We start from the raw sequence: 19,136 nt of genomic DNA, 5'->3' as shown, positions 1-19,136 counted from the left end.
CTATGACTTGGACAGTTGACAAGTGAAAATGTGCTGCCTTATTCTAGTTGAGATTAAATCAAATCACAAATATTTTTTGTTATTTTCAAACCCACACAAATATGAATTTTGTATATTAATTTAAAACAATGCCAGCAAATAACTGTGACATTTTATTTGACAGTTTCATTCTTCTTTTCAAACAAATACAAATATGAATTATATGTATTATTGGACAACAATGACAGAAAAAACACAGGAAAATGTACTTATTATTTTGTAAACTCTTTGAGCTCAGCCAGAGAAATATTTTGATCAAATATAAAAGCACATTGACCGAACGTGCTGACAAGAAACCATAACAATTTCTACCATTTGTAAAATCATCACAAAATGTCAGAATATTTATAGTAAAAATGTATATCATATATATAAAAATGCCTATTATTCCTGTATATACACATAAACCATATCATATAAAATACACCATCAGTCTCATTCTAGAAACATTAATTTGCACCACTGTCCTATGCAAGCTTTACATTTGAGGCCAGAATTGGAAAAAAAACTGCATTATAATACCCAAATTAGTGAGGACTTGTAACATTTTCCCCTTGATAGGGACTGGACATGGATATTTATTGCGTATTACAATCAGTGTGAACACTGAAAGCTGATTGGGTGGAGGTCATGTTGTTTGAGACTGAATACCCAGGGGTATGAAGAAAAATAATCGTTTAACTGTTATAGCATTGGTAACAGGTTCATAATAGCGATAAGGCCATGTACAGCCATATTACTGCTAAGGGCTGTGTCCAGGCTCTCCGTGTTGCATCTTGCATAAGAATTGCCATGAACTATGATGTATTGGAACGCCTTATTGCTTAAATATGCTTCCAAAACATCTTATCCTCTTTTATTGTTATTATCTGCAATTGCACATTGGGGGACCTAGTTTTTAATTCACAAGATACAGTTAGCTAGCTGGTGATAGTTCACTTAGCTTGAAGGTGTCTAAAATAATAGTCTGTTCTTTGTGAAGTTGAATTCAGACGTCCCTGAATTCATTGAGACCCACACAGGCCAGGGCCCACGTCCCACTTTTAGATTTGCCATGGTTAGGTAGTAGCAGCCGATTAACAAAAGCTGTGTGGATGTGTAAAATTCTTGTTATTTCTAAGTGTTTCAAATAGTTTTTAATCAACCGGGTTTTCTGTATTTTTTTTGTATTTATGGACACCATAACAGTATTTTTGTTACACAGATCCTGATTTTTTTTTAGGACATTATTTGAGGAGTTACTGGGTACTTTTGTGAAATTTGTGGTGTGCATCACAGTGTCCAGCAGCTTTAAGACTCATTCTCAGGCTGTTTCCAAAACTTGTTTTCTACAAGATCATCAGCTGAATCCATCGCTAACATCTATCATCTTCTAACCACATCTTTGTGCTCAAGCCATGGCCTGACCCTCTCCATCTTCGATGAATGCAGCATTCAGAGACTTGGCCTCTGATGGTTGACCTGTCATGATGTATTACATACACCCTTTGAGAAGTTCTACACATTATTATGATGTGTTATTTGACACTTAAAGTGGCTCAAAAACCTTTTTCTAAATAAAACGATACATCAGCACCTGGCTGTGACAGACGATTGCAAGATACACCTGTTTCCTTTGCTTTCATCCCTTCGCCTGCCTCAGTAACTGAGCTTAAAGGACAGGTTTTTATGATATGTTATCCTCTGGGCTCCTGATCCTTCAACATAATTGACTAGCCAGCTCTGCTAACATTATAATGTCAAAATACATTTCATATTAACGGAGATGTGCAGAGCTTCTGTTGCCATATAACGTCTATTACCTGCAATATTTACTTTCGTCTTACTAATGACCAATCAGTTATCATTCAGCGGTGCCTTTAGTCCCATCGAGAGGCAGGAGGAGCTTAGCCCAGGCAGCTTTGGATTTGTACATTTTGCCTAGAACGATATCTGATGAAACTCAAATCAACATTTTATTTTCTTAAAGAATTGTGTCATAGCCGACATAAGCAGTCGTGAAGTTTGGGCTATATCCAGGAGTGGCCCTAGTGTTTTGCCAAAGGGGGCCAACTGTTTCGCTGGAGTTGCCTAGCCAGCTAAGTTACAGGATTTCAGTCATCTCTGCAGTTTTCTAATGAAACAGTTCACTTAGACTATGCAAAGTGCTCGTTCATGACAACAACAATAGCTAAATAATGGTATTAGACCAGGGACTGGATTGCTTGCAAAAATATGTACCAGTTGGTTATCCGAGTTAGCGAAGATGTATTTTTGGTCAACTGTTTAGCAGTCGTATTGCTTGCATGTAATGACCCTTGTCAGGCTGCTAAGTAAAAGACACTATGCTTCGGTATAGTCCCTCTTTGTCCCTGGTAGGAGGAAATATATCTCATGGCCGTGGGTTACAAGGTTCCTAGATAATGTTGCATGCTTTTGTCCAGCGTCGTTTCAGATACATTTCCTGGATGCCATAACTACAACTACATATCCGTCCGATCGTACGTTTCATGAGAAACCTGTTCAACATCAAGCCGCGCCAACGCACGCACGTATATACCGCACGCGTCCCAAACGCAGCTAAGCCCACGCATTGCGCACAAACAAACACGCCGACCGTCCCACTCCGTTTCCCAGGTCTGGGAGGTGTTGGAATGTAGTTCCCCAATGCACACAGACAGCAGATCCCTGTCACCCTACAGCCCTCTGCTGCTCCTGTGGAGGAGCCTAGGCTCCATGCCGACCGATTCAATACAGCAGGTTGTCTGGAAACAGGGAGGGAAGATCCATCAATATGACTGGGGGTTGGATGTTCAAGGGGAGGGATTAATGGGTGTGCTTGTAGGAAGCGAGCTCATGTCGAAATCGCCGGCACTGTTCCCATTAAATGATTAACAAATATGGTAATTAGGTATCTCCTAAAATACAATTTCTGTCATCCTTATGTACCTATCCAGTATGTGTTTGAAATTACACTGGTTGCCATTCTGTTCTGAACGCTTTGTTGGTAGATCTGGAGAATCAGACCAGATTTTTTTTTCTTCTTTGTTCAGGCAGAGAAAAAAATTTGCAGATTTTTTTTTGACTTAGTGACGTTTTTGTATGCTGCCGATTTATTTTCAAGCACTTCTATTCCTTTTCCTTTGTTTACTGGTCCAGATTTCAAGTGCAGATCGTCTTTTTGCGTTTTGTGCTGTTGTCCTGTCTGAATGTAAAACAGTGAGCAGCTGTGGCTTGGCCTGGCAATGCTTTAACATTCATCTTTCAGCACAGTAGGACATCTTTACACCTGACTATGCTCATCAGGTTCTTTTGAAATGAGTTTGGCACTTACTTCTCTTACAGCAAATGAAACTGACTGCTCAGGACGAGGAAATAAATTTGGAGATTTTCACAGGCATGTGCTTTATCATAATGTGTGTCATTCCATTTACAGACTCAGCCATTTTAAAAGCAAACACGTGAATGCATTAAGTGAAGCAGCAACCTTCATGACCCAGCAGACTGAGGACCTCCACCGGTTGTGCCAAATATTTTAATACAAAATATTCTTACTTCACCTGGAAAAAAATCAATCTGGCACTGCGTGTGTGTGTTGTTGTCATCTGCGTTCACTGAACCGGTTTCACAGAGAGTCGTGTTCGCGTTACATTCAGTGTTATGTTGCTCCCGTGTAGATGTGGGTTCAGTGGAGGGCCTGGCGTACCACGCAGCCTGGGACGCGCTTTACTGGACCAGCTCCACCACGGCCACCATCAGCAGGCACAGCCTGGACCAGAGTCTCCCCGGGGCCTTTACCAGAGAGGATGTGGTCTCCCTGGCACGGGACGATCATCCGCATAACCTGGCCCTGGAGGAGTGTCAGAAGTAAGTGTTAAACCATTACAGCTCCTACTGCCTAAATGCACACCTGGGCGTTTATGGCTCGTGTTGTGTACTCAGTCCCGCCAGAAGGGAAATGAGGTGTGTGACTCTATTCGAGGGTCAGAAGACGGTTCTATCCTCCTCACTACTCCAAATGATTTACAGTGGATGGTTCTTTTCGTTGGTTTGTTTTTCTTCTCAGTTTTCCCTTTTCTTTTCACTAGAGCACTCGCATAAATCACGCTGCTGTAGAATGTGAGAACAAAATAAAAATAGAAAAGGCGTCTTCTCCTTTTCCCGGAAACGTGTTGATTTTCAATGGGAGCACAAAATTCACTGTAGACATTGATGAATGATGGAGGTTTACGGAACGTCGTATGGACAAGCTTCCCATCCATTTGCTGCTCTGAGAGTGTCGTCAGTGTTTTTCTTTTTCGCTCCTGATTCAGCCTGATGTTCTGGACTAACTGGAATGAACAGCGTCCCAGCATTATGAGGTCCACCCTGGCAGGGAACAACATCCAGAGAGTTGTGACCGCAGAGCTCCTCACACCGAATGGACTAACTATCGACCACACAGCCGAGAAACTCTACTTCTCTGACGGCAGCCTGGGGAGGATAGAGCGTTGCGAATATGATGGCTCACATAGATATGTAAGGAGAAAAAAACTTTTTTGAATCTTATTTCTAGCATTTTAAAACATCATTCTCATGTAAAGTCTCTTGATTGCTTTGTGTGTCAAATTTTAACCATGTTCTTATGATAAAACCTTGCTTGTTTTACATGACGCCATCTCTTTATTCTTGACCCTGTAGGTGATCGTGACGGCAGGTCCAGGAACCTTCTTTGGCCTTGCTGTTTATGACAACTTCCTGTTTTGGTCTGATTGGGTACACAAGACAGTGGTTCGCTCCAATAAGTACACAGGTGGTGACATAAAGATTCTTAGATCAGACATCCCCCACCAGCCCATGGGAATTGCTGCTGTTTCCAACAAGACCAACAACTGTAAGTTCATTTTATCCCCAGTACATCAAAGTCTCTGTCATCATAGATTGTTACTGTCAACATTGTACACTTAAAATGTAGTGGACTATTTTGCAATTGTGTATTATTACTATTACTATTCGTTTGAATGCTAATTTCCAACGCATTTCATACTCTTATTATACAGTTTTACTGTATCCTGTGTTTGTTGTGCCTGTGGATTCAACCATGTGTTGCTGGCGTGAGACCTAGCTCGGCACAATGCAGCCAGCTGAATCTGTAAGATTCAGGAAGGGAAATCTATTCTCCCTCTCCTTCTCCCTCTCTCTACCACTCCTCCTTCTGTCACTCTTTCTCTCTGACTGAGGACGTGTGGACACTCAGGGGCGGTACGGTGGCCCCTGTCCGAGCCAAGCTGCCAAACACAGTTCTGACTAGAGCCCAACAGAGGAGGCTCAAGCCGTTTCACATTTTACCACAGCACTGCCCTTGAAAGGTTCAGTCAGGGTTAGATTCATGCATTTCAAAGCTGAAGCTGAGTCACTGAAAATAGAAAGTGAAGCATGACATGAAGCGTATTGGATGATCTAATAATGATAAAATATGCAAACATTAAATACTGAAGTGCAAGAAAAACTGGTACACCAGTCTAATACTTGGTGGGCCTCCTACGGGGGAATGCAGAACTGCAAAATAATGACGGTTCATGAACTCCACGAGCTTGCCGAAGTATTCTGTAGGCACTGAGCACCATACGTCCTGCAGAGCGGTCCGCACTTCTGTTGTATTCCGAGGTGTAGGATTTCTGTGTTCCACAGCGCGTTGCATGGCATCCCAGGTGTGTTCGATAACGCTGAGATCTGGTGACTTAGGTTTGAATGGCAAGACCCCAAACTCAGATGAGTGTTCCTCTAACCACAATTTGTCCTGTTGGAAGAGGCCAAACCATCTGAATGAACGAGCCCCCACCAGCCTGTACAATGCCCTGTTGACATGGAGCCCCCACCAGCGTGAAAATCCATCTCACGAGCGCATACATGCTCTGGCAGACGCAACCAATGACATACATAGGTGGTGTTGCTATGTATTTTCTAAGGGCCTGTCTGTACCAGTTGTTCTGGCACTTCAATGTATGGCTCTTTGCTTCAAGGGTCCAAAGTTTATGTTTAGCCATTGACATGGGGAGTACTGTCTTCTTTGTTGACTGTAACACAATGTGATGTAGCAGTGGTTCCCCGACTGGGTTTTGAATCCAGAGGTACAGAACAGAAAAAAGTCTAACCACAAAATGTTATTTTACATTGTATTAAAGTAACATTTTAATAAAATAACTAATAACATATGGTATTGCCAACAATAACAGATTAAACTGATATTGTACACAAGATATGTAGAGGGTGTATTACAATTTTATGTTATTAATCAATGTGGGCATCATTGACCTGGGAGGCTAACAGGGATATTAGCATCTACAGAACTCCACCAATCAGGGTTTCAATGTAATCATAGAATTGCATGTAATTAGCTTGAAATCGATATTTCTTTCATCTCAGTTGCCATGAATTGCACACACAAAATGTCCATTCAGACTTGGACTGGCTTGGTTCAGCCGTGCGCTCCTGAAGTCCCATTAACGCAACTTGTATTCCACTTGTATCTCACCCAAGTTGGGCTCCGATTTAGACTGGCGTCCCTGACGGATTTGCTGTTAAAAGATCTGTCCCAGGCCCCAAAAAGTTTGACAACCGGCTGCACTACAGTGCCCATGATGCTCTGTGTTTCCAGGTGAACTGTCCCCATGCAGAGTACTAAACGGTGGATGTCATGACCTTTGCCTCCTGACTCCTTACGGCACGGTCAACTGCAGCTGCAGAGGGGAGAGAGTTCTACTAGAAGATAATCGATGTGTATGTAAGTCCAGTACTTTTCAATTGTCTCTAATTCACTAGTAAAACAGCATCCGAACCTAGGTCTTGTAGTAGTGTAGACTTTAGAAGCAGCGGTTTTGTTCACTTCACGTCGTTATTGTCTTGTATTTAAAAAGAGCAAGTCCGTATCTTGCTCTTCACCTGTTTACCTATCTCCTGGCCTCTGGTGCACATGTACAGCCTCAGCGTAGGTTAGTCCAGCACACTGCACCACTCCCCTCTATCTCTCCCCACTGCCTCTATCAATCAGGCATACAAATGCCTGAAAATATATGTATAAAAAAAAGAAACTAGACAATAGCCTTGTACGACACAGTCAGATGAGACAGCGTTAGGGACGTGGTACTGATAGATGAGTTCCTAGCACGGACGGCGACAAAATATTTTTATAGCAAAAAAGCAGCCGCTTCTGTTTCCAGGAGAATTCAATCAGGACTCCCCCACCCCCCACACCTTTTTCTTGCAGCTGAGAACTCATCATGTAACATCCACACAGAGTTTGAGTGTGGAAACGGGGAATGTATCAGCTATCAACTGACATGCGACGGAATAGCCCACTGCAAAGACAAGTCTGATGAGAAGATGCAGTACTGTGGTAAGTAAACGAGCGGTGTTACTGCTCTCATTTGCTGGTGCTGAGATGAAAATCACTGCAAGCTGCCTACAAAGACTCCTGGGGATCTCCACCAATAGAATGAGTTCGGACTCGCTCACTTCCTGAAATCGATAGAGGACAGGAGGCAAGAGTATTAAAGTGACTGTCTTTTTCTCGCTTCCTTTTTTCCTCCCCTGCTGCTTTTTTTCCCTCTTCCTCTGTTGTTCCTAGATAACAGGAAGTGTAGAAAGGGCTTCAAGAGCTGCTATAACCAGCGCTGTGTGGCCAATGGACGGGTCTGTGACGGGGTTAATGACTGCGGAGATGATTCTGATGAGGTTTATTGTAACAGTGAGTAATACCCATCTGCTTTACGTGCCCGTTCTTCTGTTGGATTTCACGTAGGAAAAAATAAAGGATATCCTGTGTTCTTTTTTGTACGTCCTTGCGGCTGTGAGATTTGAAACACATCCTTCCCCTCGTTTTCTGACCCATATTTTCTCTCCAGACGCCACATGCCCTCAGTCCGACTGGCGTTGTCGGGACGGAGTTTGTATTCCGGCCTCGGCTCACTGCAATCAGATAATTGATTGTCCTGATGCCTCAGATGAGAAGAACTGCAGTAAGATAAGCTTTCGTTAAGGCTCCATACCCTATCTGTGTAAAGGCGACGCCGTACTTTTGTAAAGGCGGCCCACTATCTTTGTTATACCTCTGTGTTGAATCTTGTTAAGGTGATACAACAGTCTTTTCCACCTGGCCTAGTCATGTGTTTTTATTATTGCCAGATAAAAGAAAATGGGTCCACACCCAGGAATTCCAAGTGATTTTTCATTTCCTGTGCCAGGCGATTACGCTGTTCCAGATAAGAAGTGCACATCCAGAAATGTCCATCCCAGTGCCTAAACCCTATCCTCTGGATGTGCCGGTTGATTGTCCACTCCCTCTAGGTGACACAGGCTGCTTGGATTACTACAAGCTGGGGGTGAAGGAGACTGTGTTCGTCAGCTGCAACTCCACCTCCCTCTGTGTCCACCGCTCCTGGATATGTGACGGAGCCAACGACTGTGGAGACTACGCGGACGAAAGCGACTGCCTGGGTGCGTTTTGTCCTTCACCGCCGTTCGGCTGCCTTCCGTGGACGTTCGCCTGGTGCCGGGCACGCCCTCTGCCCGGTGGAGGCCTTTCAACGCCACAGAACAGTCGGCCTCACGTTCAGGCTGTAACTTGGCTCCTGTCATTTTATTTGTATTTTTTAGCTCCGTCCCTCAGGAAGGGATGTGAAGAAGGCCATTTTGCCTGTCCCAGTGGAAACTGCATCCACACTGTCTGGCTGTGTGACGGCGTGAAAGACTGCGAGGACGCAGCGGACGAATTCCAGTGCGGTAAGTGTTTTTTGTTACTCTTTCCCTTCATGGGGCCATGAGATTATATCGTGGTCGACTGGCGCAATTGGGATGGCGTCCAATGTCCTTTTCCAGGTCGTACGATCTCGTTTAATAAAACCCCTGTTGCGTCTCCTAGTCAATGTACGTAGTCAATGTACGTAGTCAATAAAAGTCTGATAAAAAGATAAGATAAACCACGTTTTCCCACGGTACACGTGGATCATTAAAGGAAGTGTTGGAAAGGATGTCTCCTGCTGAGCCAATCGGTTCCATCCCTGGTTTGACCCCTGTGAGGAAATCTCCCACAATTCCTGCTCAAAGGTTTAAAGACCTCCTAAGGGGATATTGACTGGAGGAGAGGGTTCTCTTTTGCTTTTGACTCTTCAGGGCAAAGAGAATAGTCCTAGTTATTTTGGTTGTGGATTTTCTTTTCTTTGGATCTTTGTTTTATTTTTTGGTGGTAACCTTAATATTGTGATTTTGTACCTCTGGGCAACAATGCTTGTTGTATGTATTTGAGTGAGTCCCAGCCTGTAGCGGTTGGATGCACACACAGTCTTATTTCCAGCCCATTGTTCACGAAGCTAGTTCATACTGACCTTGTCCACACAGCTACACAGTCATTGTTAATGGCCACCCTAGCTACCCAAAGAGCAAAGGAAGCAGCGCTGCCGTGTCATCATAAAATCGATGTGAAATGCTAACAAATAAATAAACAGAAATTTATTCTGGTTTCTCTTTGTCGCTCCCTCTCTCTCTCTTTCTCTCTTTCTCTTTCTCTCTCTCTCTCTTTTCTCTCTCTCTCTCTCTCTTTTTATTTCTTTCTCTCTCTCTTTTTCTCTCTCTCTCTTTTTCTCTCTCTCTCTTTTTCTCTCTCTCTCTCTCTTTTTCTCTTTCTCCTTTTCTCTTTCTCTTTCTCTCCGGGCTGAGGCTATAATAGTTTTCTTCACTTGGCACTCCCACACTTCTTTGTACATGGTTTGAATGTAAGGCAAGCATTACTTTGAAAGTGCTTACGACTGAGAGAATGTTTTTGCAATGTTTTTCCATCTAATTTCACAGATGACAGTGATATACTGAGATAAATGTCCACTTGCATAAGAACTGTGATTCACTTCAAAACTGTTTAATATGTGATATTAGTTAATTTGCCCTCTCTGCACAAAGGCCTACCTTCTTTCTTGCACAGAAAAGCACATTACTGGACATAGTTTTCATATTAAATCTTAAAAACTTGTGATATTTGCAGAGTAAATAGGTATTTTAGTTCTACATAGATTAATTCATCACATTTTTACATGCTTACTATCCCATGAAGTTAAGTAATATATTCTTAAACAATATTACAATGTTGGAGTCCTGTTTAATTCTAAATTATTATCTTTTCAAGACTCATCCTGCCTGTGGAATCAGTTTGCCTGCTCTAAGAAGAAATGCATAGCCAAGCAGTGGCTTTGTGATGGAGAAGATGACTGTGGGGATGGAGTGGACGAGAGTGAAGAGATATGTGGTATAAAAAAGACGTCTGCATTCATTATTTTGAACATATTTATTCTGAAAATGCCCCTGGGAGAGAACAGCCATAAATCAACATCCAAGTGACAGGGCAAGATTCATTTCATATCTTTGAGAGTCAATGAGATGCGTAAAACTCTGTGCCGTTTGGTACAGAGAGAGACGATCTCATGTTTCTGCGTAATATTTGAAAAGATTCCTCAGAACGTTTCTGTCATGAATATCTGTATTTTCCATTTCCCGTTGTCACGACAAGCGCGTTTTCGATTTCCTTAAGCAGTTTGCAATAGGGTAGCAACCGACTGACACTCACTCTCAACTGAGGCAGAACTGTTTTTAAGACCACATCTCCTATATTCCCATGTCCAGGCACCGCTACTTGTGGTCCGGGCCTTTTCAGTTGCCCAGGGTCGTACGCCTGCGTTCCCAGACACTGGCTATGTGACGGGGAGAGGGATTGTCCAGATGGGAGCGATGAGTTGTCTGCTGCCGGCTGTGGTAATAATGTCCTATGAAGGTTCCCATTCCGATGCTCTTTATGTAGTCCCTCAGTTACCTTCCTGAAGTCTCAATAGGTGTCTGTCGTCCCCTTTTGTGATGAACAGATGTCTTAATAAATGTTTGTGACAGTATGTTGTCCACCTAAGGCCGCCGAACGTCATAGCGAAGGAAAACCCAGGTTCGCATTTAGAGTGACATCGTTCACTACATTTCTGTCGCAGTGTTGTCAGATTCCCTTTTGTGAAGTGCACATTTTCCACTCTGTACCACGTAGTGTTTTCAGAGTCCCTATTATGTAGCTAAAACCTCCCCACGTTTTTCTAACAAGGAGCTAAAACTAATGTTATACCGTATTTCACATGGTTTAATACGGTTTAATAAGTCAAAACTGAAGAAAAAGTTAACTTTCAGTCTTGATCAACAGTTAAGGGTATGCATAAGGTTAACAGTTCGGTTGGGGTTCAGATTTGGCATAAGGTTAACAGTTTGGATGGGGTTCAGATTTGGCATAAGGTTAACAGTTTGGATGGGGTTCAGATTTGGCATAAGGTTAACAGTTTGGATGGGGTTCAGATTTGGCATAAGGTTAACAGTTTGGTTGGGGTTCAGATTTGGCATAAGGTTAACAGTTTGGTTGGGGTTCAGATTTGGCATAAGGTTAACGGTTTGCTTAAGGCTAGGCTTAAGGTTGAGGCTTAGGTTTTGGTGTGTTTAGGCTTAGGGTTTGGTTTAGGATCCGTTTTAAAATAGCGTGTGAAGAAGACAGATTGTAGAACAACGCAAGTTCATGACTTTGTGGCTATAGAAGTAATGACCCTAAAACGCTCACACCATTCACTAGGTCCTCAACTCCTAAAGATCAGATCTTTTCGGAGAGGTGTGCACGGTAGGAGATCTAAGGAGTTTCTTTTAACACTTTGGCCCTCCTCGTTTTCCCCTGACACAGTCTTGAACAGCACGTGTGTCGAGGGCATGTTCCGGTGTCGCAACCAGGCCTGCGTCCACCAGCACTTCGTCTGTGACCATGACGACGACTGTGGAGACGGCTCTGATGAGACCCCGGAGTGTGGTTAGACACCCCGCCCGCCACCCCAAAACACACACACACCACGTCTCTGCCTTTTTCACTTTCGTCATTTTACTGATGCTCTTAATGTGACGTACCTTATTGATTGCATTCATTTAGTGCCTATAAGTACTTTACTATACAGTTTTGTTATAGTGAGGGTGTTGGATGAATTAGCCAATTGGAAACTGGGGATGATTAGGTGGACATCATGGTATGATGACCAGATTGGACATTTTAACGGGTTAACACCCCTACTTTTACGATAAGTGCCATGGCACCTTCAGTGGCCACAAATCAGGACACAGTTTAATGTCCCTTCCAAAATACTTACTGTTGTGGGTATTTAATATGGACAAATATTTCACAGTTAGTGTATCTAATTTCCTCATAACACAAAGGCTTATGGTAAGGTACTGGCTAGCGCTCCGCTTCGTTGCCTTGTATTCATTGCCTTGTATTTGGTTAGCGCTCCGCTTCGTTGCCTTGTATTTGGGTAATAACCACAGCACCACTTGACATCCAGTTTCACTTCTCCACGTTTCTACTTGTTGAGTTCTGACTGGGCATCCTGCCTCTCGCCTCCTGTGTCCTGCAGAATACCGGCCCTGCGGTCTCGGGGAGTTCCGCTGCACAGATGGCCGCTGTTTACCCATGGTCCAGTGGGAATGTGACGGCCACCCTGACTGTCTGGACCAATCAGACGAGCTGCCACACAACCCAAAGTGTTCTGCTGCAGGCAAGCCTTTTATCTGTTACCAATATGTGCGCGCGTGTGTGTGTGCGCGTGTGTGTGTGCGCGCGTGTGTGTGTGTGAGAGTGTGTGTGTGTGAGAGTGTGTGTGTGTGTGTGTGTGTGTGTGTGTGTGTGTGTGGGAGAGAGGGGAAGCCGGTTGATAGTTACTCCCCCCAGTTGACTTTATCCTACAAAACACCTGTTGTTCTCATTCATGCAACTATTGCCGTGAACCGGGCTGCAACAAATCGGACTGATATGTACATTTTAAAACTTATTTATGCAGACGTTCCCTCCCAGTGTGACTTACATAAGCAATTAGTTTTAAGTGCTTAGCTTAAGGACGTCGGGTGTTCCACCTCACAGACTCAGGGTTTCGAACCAGCAACATTTTGGTTGCTGGTTAAATGCTCTAATTACTAGGTTAACTATCTGCCACTTTACCCTTACAGCCATATGAGTTACAGGGAGCCTCTAGAGAAGTGTCTCTCTGTACACGCATGCTTATTTGACTGTATTTAAAGAATCCAAGAGTCTTTCCTGGCTTTCTCTGTGCATATCACAAGGTAACACTGACCTTTCCGCCCCGCAGAGAGCTTGTGCAACGGCTCGTTCTTCATGTGCGCCAACGGGCGCTGTGTCTCACTGGTCAGCCTGTGCGACCGGAGGGACGACTGTGGCGACGCGTCAGACGAGAGGAACTGTCATGTCAACGAGTGTCTGAATCGCAGGGTCAGTGGCTGCTCACAGGACTGTGAAGACCTGCCGGTCGGGTACAAGGTAAAAATGACCCGCTGTGTGTTCCTCTTGCCACGAATAAACACACGCACGCACGGTAAGAAGGTAGCCTTGCTTGTTTTTACGCACGCACACAAACACACACACACATTCATCTGAAGCCGTGGCACAGCTTACTTTCTATGGCCCTAATATGGTACGGCTCAAGGCTCTCAAAACATACAGCTAAGGCTCTGTGAAAGCTGATTGCTCTGCTGTGATCTGCCGTCATTAATGGAGCAACGTCATACATATTAAATTCCGTACACTACGCGCTTTACCGATACAACAAACAGAACAAGTCTTTATCTGCTTCCAGTGTTGACTAGATATATCTTAGAATGGAAAGGGGATATGTTGTTTCTCCTGGCTTTCAAGCTGTGTTTGTTGCGTCTGTTACTGACCCTGTTGCTGTGAAGGACAATGACACTTAAAGATCCGTCTGCTTGCTGTAGCAAACAGGCTGTCAGGTAGAAATGGATTTGAAGCCATACAAATACCTTGTTGAACATTTTGTGTGGTTGTTATGCGTCTCGCTCTCACCCCCGAAACCCCCCCCCCCCCGTGACCTTTCAATCCTTCGATTCAGTTTCTACACGTGGATCTTGTCTCGAGGGTCAGAGAAAATAATAGCCCTCAATCTCTTCCCCACGTCCGATCCAGTGCAAGTGTTGGCCGGGATTTCGCTTGAAGAACGACGGCCGAACGTGTGTTGACATTGACGAATGTTCATCCGACTTCCCCTGTAGCCAGCTCTGCGTCAACGCGTACGGATCGTACAAGTGTCTGTGCGCAGACGGTTACGAGATGCCGGCGAAGAACTCTCATAGCTGCCGCTCTCTCTCAGGTACGCCTCCCTCTCTTTGTCTGCCCCTGAGTTTTTTTGTTGTTGTCTTGTTATTCAGTTCTCGCCTTTTTTCTTTCTGCCTTCCCGTCTGTCCTTTTTATGCGTGCCTCTGTCATCCCCCTTCTGCCATCTCTGTCACGCACCTTTCACCAGATGCGTTTGTTTTTATCTGGGACTTTTTATCTGGGACTTTTTATCTGGGACTTTTTATCAGGGACTTCCGGAAAAATCTGTGGACTTACCATGCTGGTGCGAAAGAAGATCCTGATTGGTTAAAATGTTGGCATATGTGTAGAACCCAGTCAAGGCAATGATAGTTATGTAGTCTAGATGTTGGCAGTGTGTGTATATCTAATACTGTAGAAGCCTCTGGCTGGAATGTAGCAGAACGGAGCTGAACATACTGACCGCAACAGTACGCTTGTTTATCGAGACAATTCATTATATGTAATGACTTATGAGTAATGAGGAGCTATCTTTGAGGCCATTATGGCCTCAGTCACCCCTGCATAATAATTTGTGAGTCTTTAGAGACATTATCTGATTGTTTTTTCTGACTAGACAATCGGTCAGTGTGAATACTTTGTATGATCGTTGCTGTGTTTTCTTGTTGTATTTTTTTGTTCAGCTGAAGAACCCTTTCTGATTCTAGCCGACCACCATGAGATCAGGAGAATAAGCACTGATGGCTCCAATTATGCTCCCCTGAAACAGGTAGACCATATAATAGACCATAGAAATGTAATGAATAGATTGAGTGTCCCCATTCAAGTTAATAATGGCTCAATTGCCAGAGTTCAAGGTCGGAAGCCTGTTTCAATTCATAATGTATTTACAAAAATGTAACCGAAACTAAGATAATTTCCTATTTCAAACCACCCCATGTTTAAGATACTGCAGGAGAGGCTTTCTTGACGGAACAAAGAATCATTGCAATCATATATTCTCCACAACCCCCTCTATATGTATAGGGGTATATGGTTTATGAGGGGGGGGGGGGGGTTATTGCCATTATACCATGACTAAGAGCTTTTCTTAGGTATGATGCATCACGCATTGCCTGGACACAGCGCTTAGCAATTTTATATTGGTGATATACCACAAAACCCCAAGATGCCTTATTGAGATTATGAACTGGTTACAGTGCAATTAGAGCAATTGAAAGTGAGATACTGCCAGTATTTCACAGCTAAGCTCTGTATGCGGGCGCTCTGCAATGCATCATGCCTAAGAATAGCCCTTAGCCATGGGATATTGGTCATATACCACACCTTGCGTGTTATTGCTTACATACACTCACCTAAAGGATTATTAGGAACACCATACTAATACTGTGTTTGACCCCCTTTCGCCTTCAGAACTGCCTTAATTCTACGTGGCATTGATTCAACAAGGTGCTGAAAGCATTCTTTAGAAATGTTGGCCCATATTGATAGGATAGCATCTTGCAGTTGATAGAGATTTGTGGGATGCACATCCAAGGCACGAAGCTCCCGTTCCACCACATCACAAAGATGCTCTATTGGGTTGAGATCTGGTGACTTTGGGGGCCATTTCAGTACAGTGAACTAATTGTCATGTTCAAGAAACCAATTTGAAATGATTCAAGCTTTGTGACATGGTGCATTATCCTGCTGGAAGTAGCCATCAGAGGATGGGTACATGGTGGTCATAAAGGGATGGACATGGTCAGAAACAATGCTCAGGTAGGCCGTGGCATTTAAACGATGCCCAATTGGCACTAAGGGGCCTAAAGTGTGCCAAGAAAACATCCCCCACACCATTACACCACCACCAGCCTGGACAGTGGTAACAAGGCATGATGGATCCTTTCTGTTTACGCCAAATTCTGACTCTACCATCTGAATGTCTCAACAGAAATCGAGACTCATCAGACCAGGCAACATTTTTCCAGTCTTCAACTGTCCAATTTTGGTGAGCTCGTGCAAATTGTAGCCTCTTTTTCCTATTTGTAGTGGAGATGAGTGGTACCCGGTGGGGTCTTCTGCTGTTGTAGCCCATCCGCCTCAAGGTTCTGCGTGTTGTGGCTTCACAAATGCTTTGCTGCATACCTCAGTTGGAACGAGTGGTTATTTCAGTCAAAGCTGCTCTTCTATCAGCTTAAATCAGTCGGCCCATTCTCCTCTGACCTCTAGCATCAACAAGGCATTTTCGCCCATAGGACTGCCGCATACTGGATGTTTTTCCCTTTTCACACCATTCTTTGTAAACCCTAGAAATGGTTGTGCGTGAAAATCCCAGTATCTGAGCAGATTGTGAAATACTCAGACCGGCCCGTCTGGCACCAACAACCATGCCACGCTCAAAATTGCTTAAATCACCTTTCTTTCCCATTCTGACATTCAGTTTGGAGTTCAGGAGATTGTCTTGACCCGGACCACACCCCTAAATGCATTGAAGCAACTGCCATGTGATTGGTTGATTTGATAATTGCATTAATGAGAAATTGAACAGGTGTTCCTAATAATCCTTTAGGTGAGTGTAATATCACGGGCTAACAGCCAATCAGCATTCAGGAGTGAAACCACCCTGATTATAAACGCATATACATCTCGTCTTTATTTCACTAACCGTTTGAATTACAACAATAATACATGGCACCTGGTGATTTTGTCCCACAGGGCCTCAGTAACATAATAGCGCTGGACTTTGACTACAGGAAGGAACTGATTTATTGGATCGACTCCAGCTCTCCCTCCCTAACTCAGCGGAGGATCAACAGGATGCGTCTGAATGGGAGCGATCTCAAGGTACGCCACGGGAGTGGCATCAGCAGAAGGTTCAGGTCCATTTGAATTGGCACCGAACTGAGTGTTTCAATTAAGAGGGACCTGAACCTTGTTGTCAAGTAGTCTGGGTGAGTGGTGAGGTGAGATAGTATTCTGGTGTTGATGTTCAGTTCCCTAGTGGAAGAATGCAGATTACAGCAGGTATATCCATCCACGCTTCCGTCAATTTTCTATCTCTCGCTCTCAGTCTCTCTCTATCGCTCTCTCTCTCCCTCTCAATGTCTGCCTGTCTCCCTCTATTTATCTCTTTATCTCTCTCTCTCTCTCTCTCACTCTCTCTTCTAATCCCTTTGTGCTTCATTACATGAACTGAATGTATGCAAAAATGTACGTTTTGTGGAGAACTAAACGCAAGGCCAGAGTAGCTTCAAGGCATTTCAATACTCCCAGAAGAGCAGATGGTTCGATCTCAGCAACCTGGCGATCTCCCCCATCTGCTAACTAGGTGTGAAATTCAAATAAGCCCTACGTTTCAATGAGATGAGATATTTGTCTCTGTCTTGATCTCTCTCTCTCTCTCTCTCTCTCTCTCTCCCTGTCACTCTCCCTCTCTCTCCAATCTGTCTCTCTCCCTCGCTTTCACGTTCTCCCTGTTCTCCTTCTATCCATCGTTCAACCAGGCAGGATTATATTGCCATGGAGTAGAGGTTGAGGGAGTTTAGAGGAGTTTTATAAATCTGTAATTAACACCCTGCCTGTGTAGAGCTTTAAATGTGACAAAAGGTGACAGTCTTCCCTGGCTGAAGGTTGAGCAACCTGAGAAGGTTAAGGTACATAAAAAATGGCATTTATCCTGTGTGGGGGATTATGACTCTCTAGTCTAAAGCATTACGAGATTGTAATGCATTCCATTATTCTATAAAATGTACAACAAAGAAGTTTAATGTGTGTGGATAATTCCTTAGGCACACAGCTCCTACGCCAATCTCTTTGTTAATTTTTCATATTTTCTTCAAACTAAGCCTCCTATATATAATTCTCAGCGGTGTATGTTGATAGCTAACGTGTGTTCGTTTATGATGTCTGGCACAGAAAACATGTCTTTTGGATACAGCGCTGCTGTACTTTATGAACTACGTGGTTTTGACATGTTTATGTTCCTGATTTGTCATACAGTTCAAATGGAGTCTGACCAGATCACATTCTAATCATGTTATTCACCATACATCCTGAACAGTATTCATGGTGCTTCCTTAAATTAGGCCTGGGGCCCTGTATGAGTAGCCCATGCATCCGTTAAAGGGGTATTCTGTGATTGCAACATCCATTTATTAATTTTAATTATATAAACCAATGGATTCTTGAGGAATGTCATTTATGAAACCTTTCTGAGCTTAGATTTTCTGAGGAGACCTATCATGACCCGGAATATGCACTTAATTTCCTGCATTTTCCGCATATTTCCGTCTTAAGGCCAGGGTGGGTGTTGGAAAATTGTCAAGGCCAACAGAACGGAGCACCGGAGGGGAATCTCTCCAGCTCATTATCGTTAATACAGGGTTAATGAGTCATTATAGCTTTATTGTACCCGGGATCCTGTCTGATTCACACTGGAGTTCACGGCTGCCAAAACTCTTTAGAGGAGACACCATTTCCAGAGTCATAAGACCAATGTCATCACTGTAATAAAATAGATTTTAGAACTGCTACAGTGCTGACACATAGAAAGCTGTTATGAGTCATAAGGGCTTTACAGACTGACTCTTAATTCTGGGTTTGAATTTCCCCTCGGGCTAGTTTGACCTTAATTTGACTACACTCGGGTTACTGAAACTAACTGTCATTTAGAGTACAGTAAAAGACGAGGGCTCCACAAAACTGGTAAACAGTTTGTTTGGGATATAGTCTTTGACTTCCCTGCCTGGCCTCTTTTTCCTCTACTTCCAGGTCATCCACAGGTCTGCGACGCCGAGTGCGCTGGCAGTGGACTGGATAGGAAAGAACCTGTACTGGACTGACATAGGGAAGAAGTGCCTGGAGGTGTCCAAGGCCAACGGCCTCTATCCTATAGCCCTGATCAACACTGGTTTGGATAATCCCACTGACCTTGCTCTGGATGCCGCCACTGGGCACGTACAGCCCTCTACTCAATCTGTCACAGTGT

At 43.7% G+C, this 19,136-nt stretch overlaps 1 protein-coding gene across 3 annotated transcripts in view; it reads left to right on the top strand.

Annotated features, from left to right (window-relative positions):
- Positions 1–19,136, top strand: part of lrp1ba (low density lipoprotein receptor-related protein 1Ba) — a 146,185-nt gene that overhangs the window by 94,598 nt on the left and 32,451 nt on the right. For all 3 annotated transcript variants that reach the window (XM_020042497.3, XM_020042495.3, XM_020042494.3), the window contains exons 42-59: positions 3,696–3,885; positions 4,332–4,536; positions 4,699–4,891; positions 6,656–6,781; positions 7,265–7,393; positions 7,625–7,744; positions 7,902–8,015; positions 8,344–8,493; positions 8,653–8,778; positions 10,172–10,291; positions 10,666–10,794; positions 11,744–11,866; positions 12,462–12,602; positions 13,191–13,378; positions 14,039–14,222; positions 14,851–14,936; positions 16,865–16,993; positions 18,920–19,101. In XM_020042497.3, the coding sequence (XP_019898056.3) occupies positions 3,696–3,885; positions 4,332–4,536; positions 4,699–4,891; positions 6,656–6,781; positions 7,265–7,393; positions 7,625–7,744; positions 7,902–8,015; positions 8,344–8,493; positions 8,653–8,778; positions 10,172–10,291; positions 10,666–10,794; positions 11,744–11,866; positions 12,462–12,602; positions 13,191–13,378; positions 14,039–14,222; positions 14,851–14,936; positions 16,865–16,993; positions 18,920–19,101 (2,635 nt within the window). The remainder of the gene's footprint in view (positions 1–3,695; positions 3,886–4,331; positions 4,537–4,698; positions 4,892–6,655; positions 6,782–7,264; positions 7,394–7,624; positions 7,745–7,901; positions 8,016–8,343; positions 8,494–8,652; positions 8,779–10,171; positions 10,292–10,665; positions 10,795–11,743; positions 11,867–12,461; positions 12,603–13,190; positions 13,379–14,038; positions 14,223–14,850; positions 14,937–16,864; positions 16,994–18,919; positions 19,102–19,136) is intronic.

Source organism: Esox lucius, chromosome 22, assembly GCF_011004845.1.
Source record: "Esox lucius isolate fEsoLuc1 chromosome 22, fEsoLuc1.pri, whole genome shotgun sequence".
NCBI classification, from domain to species: Eukaryota; Metazoa; Chordata; class Actinopteri; order Esociformes; family Esocidae; genus Esox; species Esox lucius.
This window is presented reverse-complemented; position numbering and strand designations above follow the sequence as displayed.